This window comes from Chiloscyllium plagiosum, unplaced genomic scaffold (assembly GCF_037043375.1).
Source record: "Chiloscyllium plagiosum isolate Xiang-an unplaced genomic scaffold, Cpla_swu_hap1 HiC_scaffold_18, whole genome shotgun sequence".
Taxonomy (NCBI): domain Eukaryota; kingdom Metazoa; phylum Chordata; class Chondrichthyes; order Orectolobiformes; family Hemiscylliidae; genus Chiloscyllium; species Chiloscyllium plagiosum.
Window position 1 is genome coordinate 43864883 of NW_028270156.1, and position 19560 is coordinate 43884442.

The following is a 19560-nucleotide window of genomic DNA, read 5'->3' on the forward strand; positions in this document are numbered from 1 at the left end:
GTACATTTTGAAGAGTGATACAATATGTGTGAAATTTAGAAGGAACATTCTAACAACATACCAGACCCAAAATCTTTCAGTTGTATGAATAAAACCAAAACTGTATAAATGAGAACTCATGCTGGCGTACCATTCAGATTGATGTTGACTTATTTTGACATTTTTAACCCATTTCAATTTTATTGTCTGGTCACAGGTACATGAGCGGGCACATACGGGGGATCGCCCGTATAGGTGTGAATATCCAAGCTGTGGAAAAGCTTTTGCTACAGGTACTGTTTGATGCAACTTCATTCTTTATTATGTGAATATAAAATATTTAATATTAGAAAATATTAGCAAAGTGGGAGGACATTTGGCCCATCACAATATTACCACTGTTCACTCACCGTATACCCAATGAGTACAACATGTATGCCTGTGTAGTGAGTAGGGTAAGGACTTGGACGTTGTAATGTAGAAGTTATCAAAAGTCTATGACTATTGCTTAAATGCCACTTAAAGAGAAAATATGTGTTGGGATTCACTGGCATAGAGCAGTGTATAAAAATAAGAAGAGTCGTTACTTTGTGTCAGACCAGCATCAGGCCATATTTTGAATATTGTCCCTTTTATATGATAACTATCAAAGTTCTTTTAAAAATCTCAAAGGTTACTATGTAGTTTAATGGGCGTTAAGTTGTCATATTAGTGTTGAGATTATTTTCATGCTAAAAGGTAGGAATAAGATCTGCCACGTCAGACTGAAATGCAATTTGAATTGAGTTTAAAAAAAGCTTGGACTTAAGAAGCTACTGATGACCATGAAATCATTGTCAATTGTCAGAAAAACCCATCTGTTCATTAATGTCCTTCAGGGAACAAAATCTACCATCCTCGCCTGGTCTGGCCTATGTGTGACTCCAGACCCACAGTAATGTAGTTGACTCTCAATTGCCCTCTGAAATGGCACAGCAAACCATTCAGTTGTACCCATCTCTACAAAGTCTCAAAGAAATGAAACTAGACGAATCACCTGGCATCGACCTAGGCATTGGAAAAGACAACAGCAGAAACAGCCCAGTTGACCCTGCAAAGCTCTCCTTACTAACATCTGGGGCTAGTGCCAAAATTGGGAGAGCTGTCTCACAAACCAGTTCAACAACAGCTTGACATTGTTATACTCATGGAATCATACAATATCTCAGACATTACTGTCACCATCCCTGCATATGTCCTATCCTACTGGCAGGACAGACCCAGCTGAAGTGGTGACACAGTGGTATACAGCCAGGAGGGAGTTGCCGTGGGAGTCTTCAGCATTGACTCCGCAGCCCATGAAGACTCCTGGCTTCTAGTTAAACATGGGCAAGGAAACTTCCTACTGATTACCACGTACTGTCCTCTCACAGCTGATGAATCAGTACTTCTCCATGTTGAAGAACACATTGAGCATGGAAAGGGCACAAAGTAACTCTGGGTGGGAGATTTCAATTTCCATAACCAAGGGTGGTTTGGCAGCAGCACTACTGATTTAAACTGAGCAGATCCTAAAGGGCTTAGTTGCTAGACTTGGTCTGCGGCAGGTGGTGAGGGAACCAACAAGAGAGAAAACATACTTGACCTCTTCCTTACCAATCTGCCAGTTGCAGGTGCATGTGTCCATGACCGAATTTGTAAGAGTGACCAACTCTCAGTCCTTGTGGAGATGAGAATAACTTCCATCATGTTGTATGGCAGTATCACTGTGCTAAATGGGACAGACTTCAAATGGATCTCGTAACTCAAGACTGGGCATCCATGAGGCACTGTGGGCCATCAACAACAGCAGAATTGTACTCCAGCACAATTAGTAACCTCATGGCCCAGCATATCCTTCACTCAACCATTGCCAAAAAGCCAGAGAATCAACCCTGCTTCAATGGAGAGTACAGGAGGGCATGCCAGGAGAAGCACCATGCATCCTTAATGATTAGGTGTCAACCTGGTGAAGCCAACGAAATGGGACTACTTGCATGTCAAACAGCATAAGCAGCAAGTGATAGACAGAGCTAAGCAATCTCGCAACCAATGGATCTGATCGAAGCACTGCAGTTTTGCCACATCCAGCCGTGAATGGTGGATGATGAAACAACCCATTGGAGGAGGAAGCTCCACTAATATCCTTATCCTTAATGATTGAAGAGCCCAGTGCATCAGTGCAAAAATTAAGGCTGAAGCCTTTGCAGCAATCTTCAGCCAGAAGTGCTGAGTGGATGATCCATCTCTGCCTCCTCCATTGGTCCTCAGCATTATAGATACTAGTCTTCAACCAACTCAATGTGATATCAAGAAGCAGTTGGACACACTCAATACAGGTCCTGACAATATTCTGGCAATAGTACTGAAGACCTGTGCTCCAGAACCTGCCCGCTCCCCTTGCCAAGCTATTCCATATGATTACAACACCAGCATCTACCCGAGAATATAGAAAATTGTCCGAGAACGTCTTGGACTTAAAAAGCAGGAACAAATCCAACCTGGCCAATTACTGCTCCATCAGTCTTCTCTCAATCATCATTAAAGTGTTGGAATGTGACATCAACAGTGCTATCAAGCAGCAACTGCTCAGCAATAATTTGCTCTGTGTCCCTCAGTTTTGGTTCCGCCAGGATCACTTAGCTCCTGACCTCGTTACAGCCTTGATTCAAACGTCAACAAAAGAGCTAATTTTCAGAGGTGAGGGGAGAGTGACAGCCCTTGACATCAAGGTCACATTCGATCAACATCAAGGAGCCTTAGCAAAACTGAAATTAATGGTTATCAGGGGTCAAACACTCTGATGGTTAGAGTCATAGCTTACACACAGGAAGATGGTTATGGTTGTTGGAGGTCAGTCATCTCAGCTCCAGGATATCTCTGCAGGAGTTCCTCAGGGAAGTGTCCTCGGCCCAACCAGCTTAAGTTACTTCATCAGTGACCTTCCCTCCATCATAAGGTCAGAAGTGGGGATGGTCGCCGATGATTAAACTGTGTTCAGCCCCAGCTGCTCAAATACTGATGCAGTCCATGCCAAAATGCACAAGATCTGGACAATATCGAGGTTTAGGCTGACTAGTAGCAAGTAACATTCATGCCACATAAATACCAGGCTATGAACGTCACCAGTAAGAGGCAATCTTAGCACCACCCCTTATTTTTCAATGGTTTTGCCATCACTGAATCCCCTACTGTCAACATTCTGGGAGTTATAATTGACCAAAAACTCAACTAGACCTCACCACATAACACCAGGTCAGAGGCTTGGAATATTGTGTTGAGTAATACACCTTCTGACTCCCCAAAGACTGTCCACCATTTACAAGGCACGAGTGTGATGGAATACCCCACACTTACCTGGATGAGTGCAACCCCAACTGCACACCAGAAGCTTGACACCATCCAGGCCAAAACAGCTTGCTTGAGTGGCACTACATTCACAAGCATGCACTCCCTCCACCACTGACACTCAGCAGCAGTGAGTACTATCTACAAGATACACTGCAGGAATATACCAAAGATCCTCAGATAGCAGCTTCAAATCCCATGATCTCTTCCATCTAGAAGGACAAGCACAGCAGATATATGGGAACACCACCACCTTCAATTTCCCCTCCAAACCACTCCTCATCCTTGGAAATATATCACCATTCCTTTACTGTCGCTGGGTCAAAATCCTGGAATTCCCTCCCTCATGGTATTGTGGATCATTCCACAACAGGTGGACTGCAGCGGTTCAAGAAAGAAGTTCACCACCACCTTCTCAAGGGTAACTAGGGACAGGCAATAAATGCTGACCAGCAGCGACACCCACATTCCACAAATGAATAAATATTTTTAAAAATTTTATCATCTGATTCACAACTGCGGTCCCAGTACCTGCTACTGCTATGAGTTCTATTTTTAAGTATTTACATTTCTCACTGTTTCTTGAAGTATACCAATCTCATTTCCAATGTTACATATCCAAATACATCTGTCCTGGTCCATATACTGTTGTCAAATTGGATATTCTTCAATTATTTTACAGATACGGATTTATATTTAACATAACTGTACATTTTATGTAAATAAACTACTTTACAAAATATCAATGTTTTGGTTGAGTAGGTGGAAAATTGGCAAACAGAATTAATTCTGGAGAAATGCAATATTTTCATTTGGGAAGAACATACAAAGTAAGGAAATACACCATAAACAGGAAAGTTTTGAGACGATTAGAGGAAGTAAGAGACCTTGGAATATGTGCCTTCAAGTTCTCGAAGGCAGCTAGACAGGAAGATAAAGAAGGCCTTCCTTCATTGGGCACGGTATTGAGCACCAAAGTAGAGATCTAATACTGCATCTATATAAGACGCTAGTTCGGCTATAGCTGAAATTTTGAATACGCTTTACTGGTTGCTACATTGCAAGGAGGACATCGTTGTTGTTGAGAGAGTATAGAGGACATTACAAGAATTTTGCTCAGGCTTGAAAATTGCAAGTAGGAGGAAAAATGCTAGGGTTGTTTTCCTTACAACAGAGGAGGCTGAAGGGTGACCTAATAGGGGATTGCAAAGGGAGCTGAGCAGGGAAGATGGAGGGGTAATGCAGGAGTTTCTGGGAATAATTTGGGAGGTATAGCAGAAATTCATCTCAAGGAAGAAGAATGGTGACCTACAAAATAACTAAGCTAGCTCATAATATAAAGTACATAACAAATAATAGGACAGACAGTATGGACAGGGTCAGGTATGTAACTTCAGGCACATCAGCTAAGGGAACAGGTATGAGAAGGGTGCAGTCAGTGCAGGTCTGAGGGTGTTGTACTTAAATGCATGCAGTAAAAAATAAAATAAATGAGCTTGTTGTACCTGCCCATTTTAACCAGTGCAATGTTATGGGTATCAGAGAGACAAACCTGCAAGGGAAACAGGGCTGCGAACTAAAGATTCAAGGATATGCATTCGATCGAAAAGACAGGCAGATGGCAGAGGGAGTGGGGTTGTTTTATTAGTAAGAAATGAAATTAAATTCACAGAATGAAGTGCCATAGAATTGGAAGATGTAGAATCTGTGTGGGTAGAGTTGAGGAACTGTGAAGGAAAAAATATCTTAATGGGAATTATGTACAGGCTTCGTACATAAGCAGTAGTCAAGATGTGGGAAGAAAATAAATTAGAAGATAAAAAGGCACAATAACAATAATCATGGGGGAGTTCAATATGCAGACGAATTGGGAAAATCAGGTTGGTAGCATATCACAAGAAACTGAAGTCATGGAATGTCAACGAGAGTGGTTTTTTTTTAAGCAGTTTGTGGTAGAGCCCACAAGGGGATAGGCAATTCTGGATTTGGTGATGTGTAATGAGGCAGATGTAATTCAGGAGCTTAAGGTGAAGGAGTTCCTAGGCCCAGTGACCATAATATGATAGAGTTCACCCTGCAGTTTGTGAGTGGGAAGCTGGAATCTGATGTTGCAATTGAGTGAGGTAAATACAAAGGTGGAGTTGATTGGAAGGGGAGCTGAGCAGGGAAGATGGAGGCGTAATGCAGGAGTTTCGGGGAATAATTTGGGAGGCATAGCAGAAATTCATCTCGAGGAAGAAGAAGTAAGGCAGGATGAGGCAACCATGGCTGACAAAGGAAGTCGGGGACAGCATAAAGCAAAAGTAAAAGCACACAATGTTGTGAAGATTAGTGGGAAGTAAGAGGATTGTGAAGTCTTATTAAAAACCGAAAGAGGATAGCTAATAAAGCAATAAGGGGGTAGAATAGCTAGTAATATGAAATAAGATTGTAAGAGGTGTTTTTTAGATATAAAAGTTAAGAGGGAGGTCAGAGCGGGCATTGGGCTGCTAGAAAATGAGGTTGGAGAATTTGTAATCGGGAACAAAGAAATGACAGACGATCTGATTAGGTACTTTCATTCATTGTTCAATCTGGAAGACACCAGCAGCATACCAGAACTTCAAGATAGTCAGACGGCAGAGGTGAGTGTAGTGACCGTCGCTAAGGAGAAGATGCTGGGGAATCTGAAAGGTCTGAACGTGGATAAATCACCCTAGACCAGATGGACTACTGAGTTCTGACAGGGATAGCTGAGGCAATTGTAGAGGCATTAGTGGTAATCTTTCAGAATTAGTGGAATCAGGAAGGGTCCCAGAGGACTTGAAAATGGCTGATGTAGCAACCCTGTGTACAAGGAAGGGAGGGAGGCAGAAGATGGGAAACTATAGGCTGGTTAGCCTGACTTTGTTAATTACTAAGGTTTTAGAATCCATTATTGAGAATGAGTTTGCTGCGTACTTGGAAGTGCATGGTAAAATAGGGCTGAGTTAGCATGATTTCACCAATGGGAGGTCATGTCTGACAAACCTGTTAGAATTCTTTGAAGAAATAATGAGCAAGTTAGACAAAAAAGAGCTAGTGGTTGTAATCTGTTTGGATTTCCAGAAGGCGTTTTGACAAGGTACCACACAGAAGGCTGCTAAATAAGATAGGAATCCATTATGTCTGGGCCAAGTTTTGAGGATAGAAGATTGACATAGAGGATTGGCTGACTGGCAGAAGGCAGAGAGTGGAGATAAAGAGACCTTTATCAGATGCATCTGATGACAAGTGGAGTTCCACAGGAGTCAGTGTTTATGATTTGGATGAAGGAACTGAGGGCATTGTTGCTAAATTAGTAGATGACACAAAGGTAGGTGGAGGACAGATAGGGTTGACAAGGTGGGGAGGCTGCAGAAAGAATTAGACCGGTTAGGAGAGTGGACAAAGAAGTGCCAGATAAAACACATGACAGGAAAGTGTGACTTTGGTAGGAAGAATAGAAGCATAGACTATTCTCTAAATGGGGTAAGTGTTCAGAAATATGAAGCAGAGAGTTCCAGTTCAGGATTCTTATAAGGGTAACATGGAAGTTCATTTGGCACTTAGGAAGACAAGTGCAATATTAGCAGTCATTTTAAGAGGGCTAGAGTACAAGAGTAGAAATGCACCATTGAGACTGTGTAAGGCTCTAGACAGAGTGCATTTGGAATACTGTGAGCAGTTTTGGGCTCTGACTGTGTGGAAGGATGTGCTGGCGTTGGAGCGGATTCAGAGGAGGTTTATAAGAATGATCCTGAGAGTGAAGGTGCAGTAAAAGACTCTGATGGCATTTAGAAGGATAAAGGGGGTTGGCACAGTTGGCACAATGATGGGTTGAATGGCCTCTATCAGAGCTGTAACTTTTCTTTGGTTCTAAGACAAACTATTTAATCTGATTAGCTGACTGTTTGTGCTCAACACAATGATAAGTTGTATAAAAAAAATTTCAATGACTGTGCCTCCTGCTGCAAGAGGGCCTCACTCAGTTGTTAATTTGCCATTACATAAAACCCACATTAGTTCCAGAAGTGCTGTCTCAAACAGTTGGCTGCAAACCAAACATTTATTGAAATTTACTGAAAATGACAGCTAGTTCCAACCGCTAAAAACAACAGTTGTTAAGTGGAGAGTTTCCCTCAGGAGATAATCTACAGCCTATAGGCAGTTACCAGGAACTTGGCTTGGAGATTTAAGTTTTTTATGTCACTGACATCCACTTAACTAAAAATTTCAGTTTCTTGAGAGAACAATAGAGAGATTTAGTATGTACAGGTAGTCTCTTGCTCATGGATCATTAACGATGCCCTTTAAACTGTGTACAAAAGCAACTGCATAACAATTTGGAATATTAGCACATATTGAAATAAACAAGCAGCTCAAACAGAGAGTTTGTGTCCGGGTGAGGTTTGGGGAAAAAAATAATGCAATACATCAAAACTCAATTGTCAAAGCACATGTGGTTGTAAAGAGATCAAGAAAATGTGTAGTTGTGTTTGGAGGATCAATGAGATGAAATGCGATGGGGGGCAACCAAGCTTAGATGGGTGAGAATGAAGGAGATAATGGACTGAACAAGACCTTTGAGCTGTGGGAAGCCTGAGCTTCAGGAGATTTGAATGCTCTGGTTTCATCAGTCAAGATTTATAGAAGTACAATTCACAGTAATACAGGAAAATTCTTCAGTAACCAGTTGACTTGTACGGGGATGAGTTGAGCCAATTAAAGAAACTGATCTGCAAAGTTTCTGATTAACAGCCCCATGTTTGAGTAGACACCAGAGAACCAGCCGCTCTCAATGGCCCAAGACCCAACCTAGAGTCGCACAGTCCAGAAAAGCCAATAAAAACTTCAGATCATATGCCCAACAAGCATGACCCATATATATATATATATATATATATATATACACACACACACACAGAATTTGAGTATAGTTCTTCATGAATTTAGTTTCAAAGATCACCTAATTATTTTAATAGGCTGTTTAGATGCAATTTGGATTACTGATCCTTGACATGGATGTGTTCAATGAACACCTATCTCAAGCAGTAAGCATAAAACATAAGGGAAAATAATATAACAGTACAGAGATGAAGTGGCGGTCAGATGATGTATCAGAATATTATGAACAGCAGAGAATGACTAAAAGATTAATCAGAAGGAAGAAATTAGAATATAAGAGGATGATAGCATCGGAATGTACAAAGAGACAGCAAGAGATTCTACAAGTATGTCAATAGGAATACAGCAAGTAAGTGTTGTCCCTATAGAGACTGAGAATGAAGCATTGATAATTGGTAATAAGGAAATGGGTATGAAATGAACAATTATTTTTCTTCTATCTTCATTGATACAAAAAAAATTCTAGCATTAATTATAAATCAGGAAGCAATGTCAAGCAAACTGATGGAACTGTGGGCTGACAAGTTTCTGGGTTCACATAGACTTTATCCCAAGGTCTTAAATGAGGTTTCTAGTTACACATTGGTGCTAATTTTTCAAAATTCCCTAGATTCAGAAAAGACTCGATTAGTTTGAAAAGTAATAAATATAACCTCTCAATTCAAGAAGGGAGGGGCAGAAAGAAGGATAGGTTAAACAGGCTAGGCTTGTTCCATTAGAATCTAAAAGAGTGAGGAGTGACTTGATTGAAGTGTGTAAGATCCTGAATGGTTACGACAATGTGGACGTGAAAAAGATTTTTTTTTCTTGCGGGTCAGTTCAGAACAATGGGCTGTTTTAATTTATGCATTGCTCATTCTGGACAGAGGTGAGAAGAATCTCCCTGCCTCAAAAACCGAAAGTAGTGGAAGCACAGCAGTAGTTTGGTCACCATTCATGCAGCAAATAGTCCATGACTGGAACTAAAAAGTACAAACATTTAAATGTAATTGGAACAAAGTAGAAAAGGAAGCTGAAAAGAAATAAACATCAGCAAGTATCCAGGGGTTTATTTTAAATCATTCATGGGATGTGGGTGTTGTTGGCAGGGCAGCATTTATTGCCCACTCCAATTGCCCTTGAGAAGGTAGTTGTAAGTTGCTTTCTTGAACCACTGCAGTTCATCTGATGTGTGTAAACCCACAATACTGTTAAGAAGGAAGATCCAGGATTTTGACCCATCAACACTAAAGGAATGGTGATATATTTTCATGTCTGGATGGTGAGTGGCTGAGAGGGGAACTTGCAAGTGATATTGTTCTGTCACAATAGAGTTAGTGTTAGAATCTGCTTACTATGTCCTTCCATATGGTAGCGCTAATGGATTAGGAAGATGAGCAGCAGTGGTGGAGGGAGTGAATGTTTGTGGATATGATGCCAGTTAAGCAAGTACTTTGTCCAGAATGGTGTCAAGCTTCTTGAGTGTTGTAGCTGTACTCATCTAGTCCAGTGGAGAGTGTTCCATCACATTATCTGACTTGTATCTTATAGATGGTGGATAGGGAGATGGGAGATGAGTTTGTTGCAGGATTCTTAGTGTTTGTTCTGCTCTTGTGGCCACTGTATTGTTTTGGCTAGTCCAGTTCAGTTTCTGGTTAATTGTAAACCCAAAGATGCTAATATTGGAAGATTCAGCAATGGTAATGCCATTAAATGTCAATGTTAGATTATCACTTGGCTAAGGGCACAGCAATTCTAGAGTACATGTCTTCAGTATTATTGCGAGTATGTTGTCGGGCTCATAGCCTTTGCAATATCCAGTTCTTCCATCTATTTCTTGATATCGCCAGAAATTAATCAAATTGGCTGGAGAAATTGCACCTGATATTAGGGACCTCTGGTCTCAGCACTTCTCCTTGAAGTTCATTGTAATTACTTCAACCTTATCCTTAGCACTGATGTACTGGGCTCCCTCATTATTGAGGATGGGAATATTTTTGGAATCTTCTCCACCAGTGACTTGTTTCATTGACCATCATTCACTGCTGGATGTGAAAGGGCTACGGAGCTTAGCTCTGACCTGTTGGTTGTGGAATCACTTTCCTCTGGCTATCACTTGTTGTGTATCCTTTTTGGCAAGCAGTTAGTCCTGTTTTTCAGCTTCCCTACATTAATACCTTATTTTTAGGTGTGCCCGATTTTGTTCCGAGAATGTCCTTCTGCAGTCTTCATTGAACTAGGGATGACTCAGTGGTTTGATGTTAATTGTAGAATGGGGAGATATGCCAAGCCATAACAGTGCATTTTATGTTAGCCTACAAGTTTTACTGTTGGTGATGGATATCCATGAGGTGCTCGAGGCTATCTTGAGTTTCCAGATCTGTTTAAAGTCTACCTTTCTAGTACAATGGCACAACATGATGGAGGGTATTTGCAAGGTGATTGCAGGACTTCATCTCCTCAAGGCTGATGCCATACTTTACAGACAACGTTCCAGACACCACCATAACCATCTTTGGACATGTCCTGTCCCATTGACAGAACAGATCCAGCCAAGGTGGTGGCACAGTGGTATACAGTCGGGAGGGAGTTGCCCTGGCAGTCATCAAAATTGACTCCGGGCCCCATGAAGTCTCATGGCTTCAAGTTAAACATGGGCAAAGAAACCTCCTGCTGATTACCATGTACATCCTCCCTCAGCTGATGAATCAATACTGCTCCATGTTGAAGGAAGGACTGAGCATGGCAAGGGCACAAAATGTTTTCTGGATGGGAGATTTCAATGTCTGCTACCAAAAGTGGCTTAGCAGCAGCACTGCTGATCAAGCTGGGTGGATCCAAAAGAATATACCTGTTAGACTGGGTCTGCGGCAGGGGATGAGAGAACCAACAAGAGAGAAAAAAATACTTAACCTCATACTTACCAATCTGCCACTGCAGGTGCATCTGTCCATGACCGTATTGATAAGAGCGACCACTGCACAGTCCTTGTGTAGACGAAGTCCTGTCTTCACACTGAGAATAACCTCCATTGTGATGTCTGGCACTGTCACCGTGGTAAATGAGACAGACTTCAAATAGATCTAGCAACTCAAGACTGGGCATCCATGTACTCCAGCACAATCTATAACCTCATGGCCTGAAATATCCCCCACTCAACCATTACCATCAAGTCAGGGGATCAAACCTGGTTCAATGGAGAGTGCAGGAAGGCATGCCAGGAGCAGCACCAGGTATACCTGATGATGAGGTGTCAATCTGGTGAAGCCAATAAACGGGACTACTTACATGCCAAACTGCATAAGCAGCAAGTGATAGAGCTAAGCGGTCCTACAACCAATGGATTTGATCTAAGCTCTGCAGTTTTGCCACACCCAGTCATGAATGGTGGTGGATGATTGAACAACAGATTCGAGGAGGAGGCTCCACCAACATCCCCAGCACGTCAGTGCAAAAGATAAGCAATCTTCAGTCAGAAGTGCTGAGTGGATGATCCATCTTCAGCCTTAGTGGTCCCCAGTATTACAGGTACTAGACTTCAGCCAATACTATTCACTCTATATGATATCAAGAAACAATTGGAGACACTGGATACTCCAAAGGTTATGGGCCCTGACAACATTCTGGCAGTATTACTAAAGACTTATGCACCAGAACTTGCAGGTTCCCTAGCCAAGCTGTTCCAGTTATAACACTGGCAACTATCCAAGAATATTGAAAATTGCCCAAGTATGTCCTGTACGTAAAAGATAGGACACATCCAACTTGGCCAATTACTGCCCCATCGGTCTACCCTCAATCACCAGTAAAGTTACCTCATTACAGCCTTGATTCAAGCGTTGACAAAAGAGCTGAATTCCAGAGGTGAGGTGAGAGTGACAGCCCTTGACATCAAGGTTGCATTCGACCGAGTGTGGCATCAGGAGTCCTGGCAAAACTGGAATCAATTGAAATGTGGTGGTAAATTCTCTCTGGTGGTTAGAGTCTTACCATTCACAAAGGAAGATGGTTGTGTTTGTTGGAGATCAGCCATCTCAGCTCCAGGACATCTCTGCAGGAGTTCCTCAGGATAGTGTCCTAGGCCCAACCATCTTCAACCTTATCAATGACCTTCCCTCCATCGTAAGGTCAGAAATGCAATGTTCGCTGATGATTGCACAGTATTCAGCACCATTCATAACTCCTCAGGTACTGAAGCAGTCCATGTCCAGATCTTGTTGCATTTGGGCAATATCCGGGCTTGGGCTGACAAGTGGCAAGTAACATTCATGCCACACAAATGCCAGGCTCTGACCATCACCAACAAGAGACAATCTAATCACTGTCCCTTGACATTCAATGGTGTTACCATCACTGAATTTCTCCCACTGTCAACTGTTAACCCAGTCCATCCTGGAGGCTACCATTGATCAGATGCACAACTGGACTCACCACATAAACACAGTGGCTACGAGAGCTGGTCAGAGGCTTGGAATACTGCAGTGAGTAACTCACCACCTGATTCCCCTCAGCTTGTCCACCATCTGTAAGGTACAAGTCAAGAGTGTGATGGAATACTCCCCTCTTGCCTGGATGAGTGCAGCCTCAACAACACAAGAAGCTTGACACCATCCAGGACAAAGCAGCCTGCTTGAATATCACTATATTCACAGCTGTACCAATATTCAGTTACTCAGTTATTAGTGACTCCCTGTTTTGCGGGTGTCTGACATAACAGGCATTATACATAGTTTAAGAGACAGACAACTGGATGCAATCTTGGAATAAGCATCAAAATAGGCCCCAGGATTGATGCTTGAATCTTCCAACAGGAGGCTTCATGCCTACTTTTTGCACCACTCACCTCATCATGTAGTTGGTTTACCAATGCACCTGCCAAGGACAATGCGCAGTGTAAGTAACAGTTTTAAAGGGAGCACTGCTGTCCTCTCCCAGAAAAGATAAATATGCTTGCATGAAAACAAAGTCAGGAAATGAAGGAGTGCATTAAAACGTAAGTTGCTGTTGAGCACTGCTCACTTATTTCTCATTCCTGGTCAGTGATCTCTGGCCACTCTGTCTCTTTCAATACCTCCTCAAGAGTCACAGTAGCCAGAAACTAAAACTTTGCAAAGTTGCTTGGGAATCCTTTAAACATAATTCCAGTTTGCCAGTGCAAAATCTGGTCTGATTATAAGTCTTTTGTCCAAAATGTGGGAGAACCTGAAATCTGCCAAGGTCTCAGTCCCAATAATACTGAACTTTGGAATCAGATTTGCACTCTTCCACTGACTCCATAACACCCTGACAACTCCTTTGAGAAATTATTAGTTAGTTTTCACCCTTCTAGTACTTGGTTATCCATTCCTTTGGTTTACCATACATGTCCGGTATTTAGTTTAATGATTGGAATAATCAAATTGTAGTGTCTATACTGCATTTAAAATAAAGGTACACTGTGTACAAGCTACAAAAATAGTATAATTTGAAATGTTTAAACTAAAATGCAACAATTATCAATCTCATACCTTTCCACTTGTTTTGTGATGGTGCTCCATTGTCACTGCATCCAATGTCAGTAAGCATGAAAAATCTGTTTGCTGAGGTTTTTGCCTACAATCTGATTAAAAGTCTGTTTGCTTAGTTCCATGATTGTTCAATGTTGTATTTTCCTCTATGAATACTTCTGTTCCTGTTTCAGGATATGGATTAAAAAGCCATACAAGAACCCATACAGGAGAAAAGCCATACAGATGCCCAGAAGAAAGTTGTGACAAAGCGTTTAAAACCTCAGGGGATTTGCAGAAACACATCCGAACTCACACAGGTCAAACAGAATATATAAATTACATCTGGTTAAAAGAAAATGCATTTTTCATTTTTTTCATTCTCACATCCTCAATTAAAAATACAACTTGATGTAACCTGTTTGGTAACCAGCTTTTTCTTCAAGTGGACCTTTATGGAAATACTTGGGTTTTCAGTAAAAACATTAATGTTTGCAATCTGATACTTGTTTGCTGTCAGGGCAACTTGAGTGATGAAATTGAAAGCTGTAATTCTATAATACAATAGATTGTGTTTTTATAACTATCTTCTTTATATTTTATAGCGTTATAAATACATGCCACTAACTCTAACCGCTACTTTTCTTTCCTGTTTGGGTTACTTGATTCCTAGAAAACAGAATGATATCAATGCAGTTTCCACATATCACTTCATCTAAATGATACCATAGTAACTTAACAACAATTTGCCTTTATGTGATAGCTTTAATGAAGTAAAATGTCCCAAAGTTTTTCTCAAAAGTGACTGAAAGATTGCTTAAAGAGGGAGATTTTAGAAAGTGTCTTGAAGAAGGAGGTAGATAGATGGAGGAGTTTAAACAGGGAATTTCTGAGTTTGGAGCCGAGGAATCAAAAAGATGTCAATGGTGGATGGGTTACAATTGGAATGAATAAGAAACCAAAATTGAAGGAGCACAAAGATCCTGGCAGGTTGACACCTGGTGGAGGTGGCAGAGATAGGGATGGATTAGACCGTCCCTTTCTTGTTGTGTTGTGACTCACTTGTTGTGAGTTTGGATGTGACACAGAATTTCAGATGAGCTAAAGTTTGTGTGAGATGGGAGCTGTGAGATCTGGCAAAGTCTTGAGTACGTAAGTCACTTAGATTAGATTAGATTAGATTACAGTGTGGAAACAGGCCCTTCGGCTCAACAAGTCCACACCGACCCGCCGAAGCGAAACCCACCCATACCCCTACATTTACCCCTTACCTAACACTACGGGCAATTTAGTATGGCCAATTCACCTGACCCTGCACATCTTTGGACTGTGGGAGGAAACCGGAGCACCCGGAGGAAACCCACGCAGACACGGGGAGAACGTGCAAACTCCACACAGTCAGTCGCCTGAGGCGGGAATTGAACCCGGGTCTCAGGCGCTGTGAGGCAGCAGTGCTAACCACTATGCCACCGTGCCGCCCACAGCAAACTCCACACAGTCAGTCGCCTGAGGCGGGAATTGAACCCGGGTCTCAGGCGCTGTGAGGCAGCAGTGCTAACCACTATGCCACCGTGCCGCCCAGAAAGTCATGGATGAGTATGACAGCAGGAGATGAGTTGAGGCAGTGCGGAGTTGAGCCATGCTGCAGTAGAACATGTAGATGATACCAAAAGAGAAAATACTGGAAAATCTCAGCAGGTCTGGCAGCATCTGTAAGGAGAGAAAAGAGCTGACGTTTCAAGTCTAACTGACCCTCTAACAGACCTGCTGAGATTTTCCAGCATTTTCTCTTTTGGTTTCAGATTCCAGCATCCGCAGTAATTTGCTTTTATTTTGTTTTTACTATGTAGATGATGTTTAAATAATGTTAATGTGCGGTAAAAAATGTATCACCGTCAAAGAAGATACCAAAATTGAGAACAGTCAGGCTGCAAATGGAAGGGAATGGAGTCAGAGACTACTTAGTGGACATTGGGGACAAAAAACAATGACTTGAGTCTTCCCAGTACTTATTTGGGGAAAATCTTGGGGATGTCTGAAAAACTGTCTTGACAATTGAGAGACTATGGAAAAGTTGAAAAGGTTGATGGTGGGGTAGAGCTGAATGTCATCTGAATCCATGTGGAACTTGCCATGCTTTCAGATATTGTGGTAGAAGCCAATATGTGGACAAGAGGTGAGAGAAAGCCAGGGACAGATATTTGTGGATTCCAGAGGTAACAGTGTAGTTGTGGGAAGAGATTCTCTGATCCTCTAGTTGCAACTGGATAGATGATAAAATCAGGTGAATGAAGTCCCATCCAACTGGATGATTGAAGAGGATAAAGTGGTTAGCCATGTCAAAGGCTGTCAGCCGTTTAGAAGGTTAAGTGGGATGGCTCATCATGGCCATAGCTACGTAATTTGTCAGGATGCCATTTGCAACTTTATATTGAAGTGGAAACCGCTTTGGAGAGATCCAAACGTGAATTCTGGGAAATTTGAGCACGAATTTGGTAGGTGATAACCTATTACATGGCTTTGGTCCAAAAACGAAGTTTGGAAAAGGGACATTAGTTTCCAAGGACTCTGAACTCAAGAGTTGATTATTGGAAGAGGGACTGCTGATGACAAACTTGAAGGATAAGAGATAGTATCAGGTGAGAGAGAGCTGTTAATTTGTTCAGATGATTTGGGAATCAAACTATCTCTGAAAAACCTGATGTGGTATTTGGTAAAGATTGAGGTGTTCAAAGGAAAAGGGAAAAGATGGAAGTGTGATTTTGTGATGAGCCCTACATAATTGGAAGCAGCGAGATCCCTTTCTAATTCATTGGAATTAGGCCTTCTCCAGATAGGCAATTTATACTTACTTGTTCCTTACCATTTTTCAAAACCATTCTAAATCTGATTATATTATGATCATTATTCCTCATGTGACCTCCCACTTAAAATGTTCTACCTATCTCACTTTGTTCCCAGATCTTGATCCACCAATGCTTCCTCATTGGGTTGAAAGCCTACAGATGAAAATTTTCTTGTGTACACTTTAGAAATTGTCCCCCTTCTGTACTTTTTGTTCTTAAATTTGTTACTGTTCACATTAGGATAACTGAATACCCCATTATTCCTACCCTGTAGTTCTTGCATCTTTCTGTAACTCATCTGCAGATTTGTTCCTCTGTTTCCACCTTGTATTCGGTTCAGTTTTTTGAGATGTCAAATATATACATGACTTTTTCTTTAAGTGTAATTTCAATGTGATAACATTATCACTAGCTGAAAAATATTAATCATTTAAGAGACCCTAACTATTTGTTTATCACAGACTATTTGCTTTCATGCCTTTCAACAAAGCTTTATTACCATAGCAACCAAATCTATCTGGATAACATGAGCCGCAGAGTAACCTGGCTACTTACCAGCAATAGCAGAATTACCTGCAGGATTTGGATTTCACTGAGTTGGCATATATCTTCCGATATGTAATTGAAAAAAAAACACTGCCAGTACAGTTCAGTACTTTTGAAGTTTAAAGGTATAGTTTCTGGTTTTCTAAGATGGGATTGTCTATTTTGTCGTCTTCATTTTTTTCAACAAGTTTTCTTTGCCTGTGGCATTAACTCTTTGCTGGGACATTAGAAACCCGCCATTGTTGCATGTAAGTAGCCATTTCATGTGTGAAACTGGGCAACTACTATTGCGGTATAACATTTTTCATGTTGTCTTTGCCTTGTGACTCTACAGTTTTATGTAAACTGTAGCTTGACAGCATAAATTAAAAGAAGTAATGATATAGGTAACAGTGCCAGAATTAACAGTCGGGGTCAACATTTACTGGCACTTGAGAGAGGAAGAGTGCAAAGATAAGGCAGCAAACCATTTCTCCTTCTACAGGACCATCCAAACTTGAAACCTCTGCCGCAAAGAAGAACAAGGGCCACAGATGCATGGAAGCACAAACACCTGCAAGTTTCACTTTTTGCTATACACCATCCTGACTTGGACTATATTGTCGATGCTTCACTTGTACTGAGTCTATTACATGGAATCTCCTTTCAGCAGTACTGTGAATGTAACTACACCAGATGGACTATAGCAGTTCAAGTACTTACAGGATCTTTTCATGGGCTTGTGCCCGTCAACTCTCCTGCTCCTTGGATGCTGCCTGATCTGCTGTGCTTTTCCAGCATGATCTTTTTTAGACTCTGATTCTCCAGCATGTGCAGTCCTCACTTTCTCCTTTTCAACAGCAGTTAGGGATCAACAGCATGAAACTCTCCTCCCATGAAAAACTTTTTAAAAAATCAATGCAAGATTTTAAAATTTGTTGTGTTGAAGGAAAGCGAACCAGTGAAATTTGATGAGAAACTCTACGTGGAGTTTATATAGGATGGGACATAGAAACTTGGAAAGTAGACTATTGGAGTAGACAATTTTGGAATCAATTAAGGCCTGGCTGACGATTTCAATGTATGTGGGACAAGCTTGGTGGATGCAGTGTTGTGGAGTTGTGCACTTTGAACAGCTATCATTAAATAGCTGGTCATTTTTCCCCTTCCCTTCTCAGACTGTTGTCCAGTTATTGAACCTGGAATCTTCATGTTCTTTTCTGGAATTGAAGCTTGTATTTGTTGCTGTGAATAGCCCAGTTACTAGCTAGATTAGTTTGAGCTGCAAGTTAGCTTTTTGAATTAATCTATTGCTGTTGTCCATTTCTGGAGTGGGTTGTCTTTTCCAGAGGACAGTTTGTATGTTGAATTCAGAAATGAACACCATTTTAACAAAAACCTGCTGTCATCTTCATAAAGCAACTCATAAATGAAGAACACAGGAGACAAACCTAAAAGAGAAAATAATGTAGTATAATTTCAAGTTTATCAAATATGTCAGGAAGAAATTAGACTAGAAATTGAGCCAAATTCTAAAAAGCTGGGAGAAAATTAGCAACTTCTAAATAGAGACAAATACGAAAATTGAGATAATAAGTTGGAATAAAAGTGAAATAAGTAAATATAATGAAGAAATGAAGGGTGCACAGTAGAGCTAAGATCAAAGTGAATGATGAAAGAATAAAGTTTTCAGAAGGGAATAAAACAAAAGTGAAAATAGTAAAGCTGATTGTTTAATGTTGGTATTTCATTCTGAAAGAATGGCGCTCAGTGGAACTCTGAACTTTATTTTTATTCATTACTTTATCAATCTCAATTTGGATCAATAGAAAGTATTTTCTTGCAGATCTGACCATTGATATTAGGACCACAAAAACACACACTCTTTTTGATGTCCCACCTGAAAGTTGTGCTTTGAAAAATATTATCACTTGTGAGTTCTGAAAAACTTTTAATGTAATTCAGTCCTGAAATGTATTTGAACCAATAATGTTCTGTCGAAGATGTGAGTGCTACTGAGTCAGTTAGCTCTCAAGAATCAATTAAATGCTAGAATAAGTAACAACATTGGAACAGCATTTTGGCATTTACTGCAATGACTTTTGTGATCCACTTTGAAATGTAAACCATTCTAGTACCTAAAATCCTGTTAATATGTGGTTGCTTAATAATACAATAAGAATGACATATATACGATAAACTTTGAGGATAGCATTGTGTTAAAGGTATTGGCATTCTACTTAGTGGGCTACAAAGTAACATATGACATGTTCCCCATGTTCCTTGCACAGTTTCTGAACTGCACTGTGCTGTACAAGCAGAGATTAAGTCAACATCAGGAAATGGAGGAAGCGGAGTTTTAGAGCAGTATTGACGGATTGTTACCGTCACAAAGGTAAATGAACATTTAATTGCACAGAAATTACACATGAATACAGACCATTTGGCCCACCCAGTCTAGTGTTACTGGCAAG

The 19560-nt window shown here is 40.9% G+C and overlaps 1 protein-coding gene across 6 annotated transcripts in view; it reads left to right on the top strand.

Annotated features, from left to right (window-relative positions):
* The window catches only part of LOC122557816 (zinc finger protein 143-like), a 98707-nt gene that overhangs the window by 45454 nt on the left and 33693 nt on the right, over positions 1–19560 (top strand). For all 6 annotated transcript variants that reach the window (XM_043705895.2, XM_043705897.2, XM_043705899.2 and 3 more), the window contains 2 exons: positions 197–272; positions 13910–14035. In XM_043705895.2, coding sequence (XP_043561830.1) covers positions 197–272; positions 13910–14035 — 202 coding nt within the window. The remainder of the gene's footprint in view (positions 1–196; positions 273–13909; positions 14036–19560) is intronic.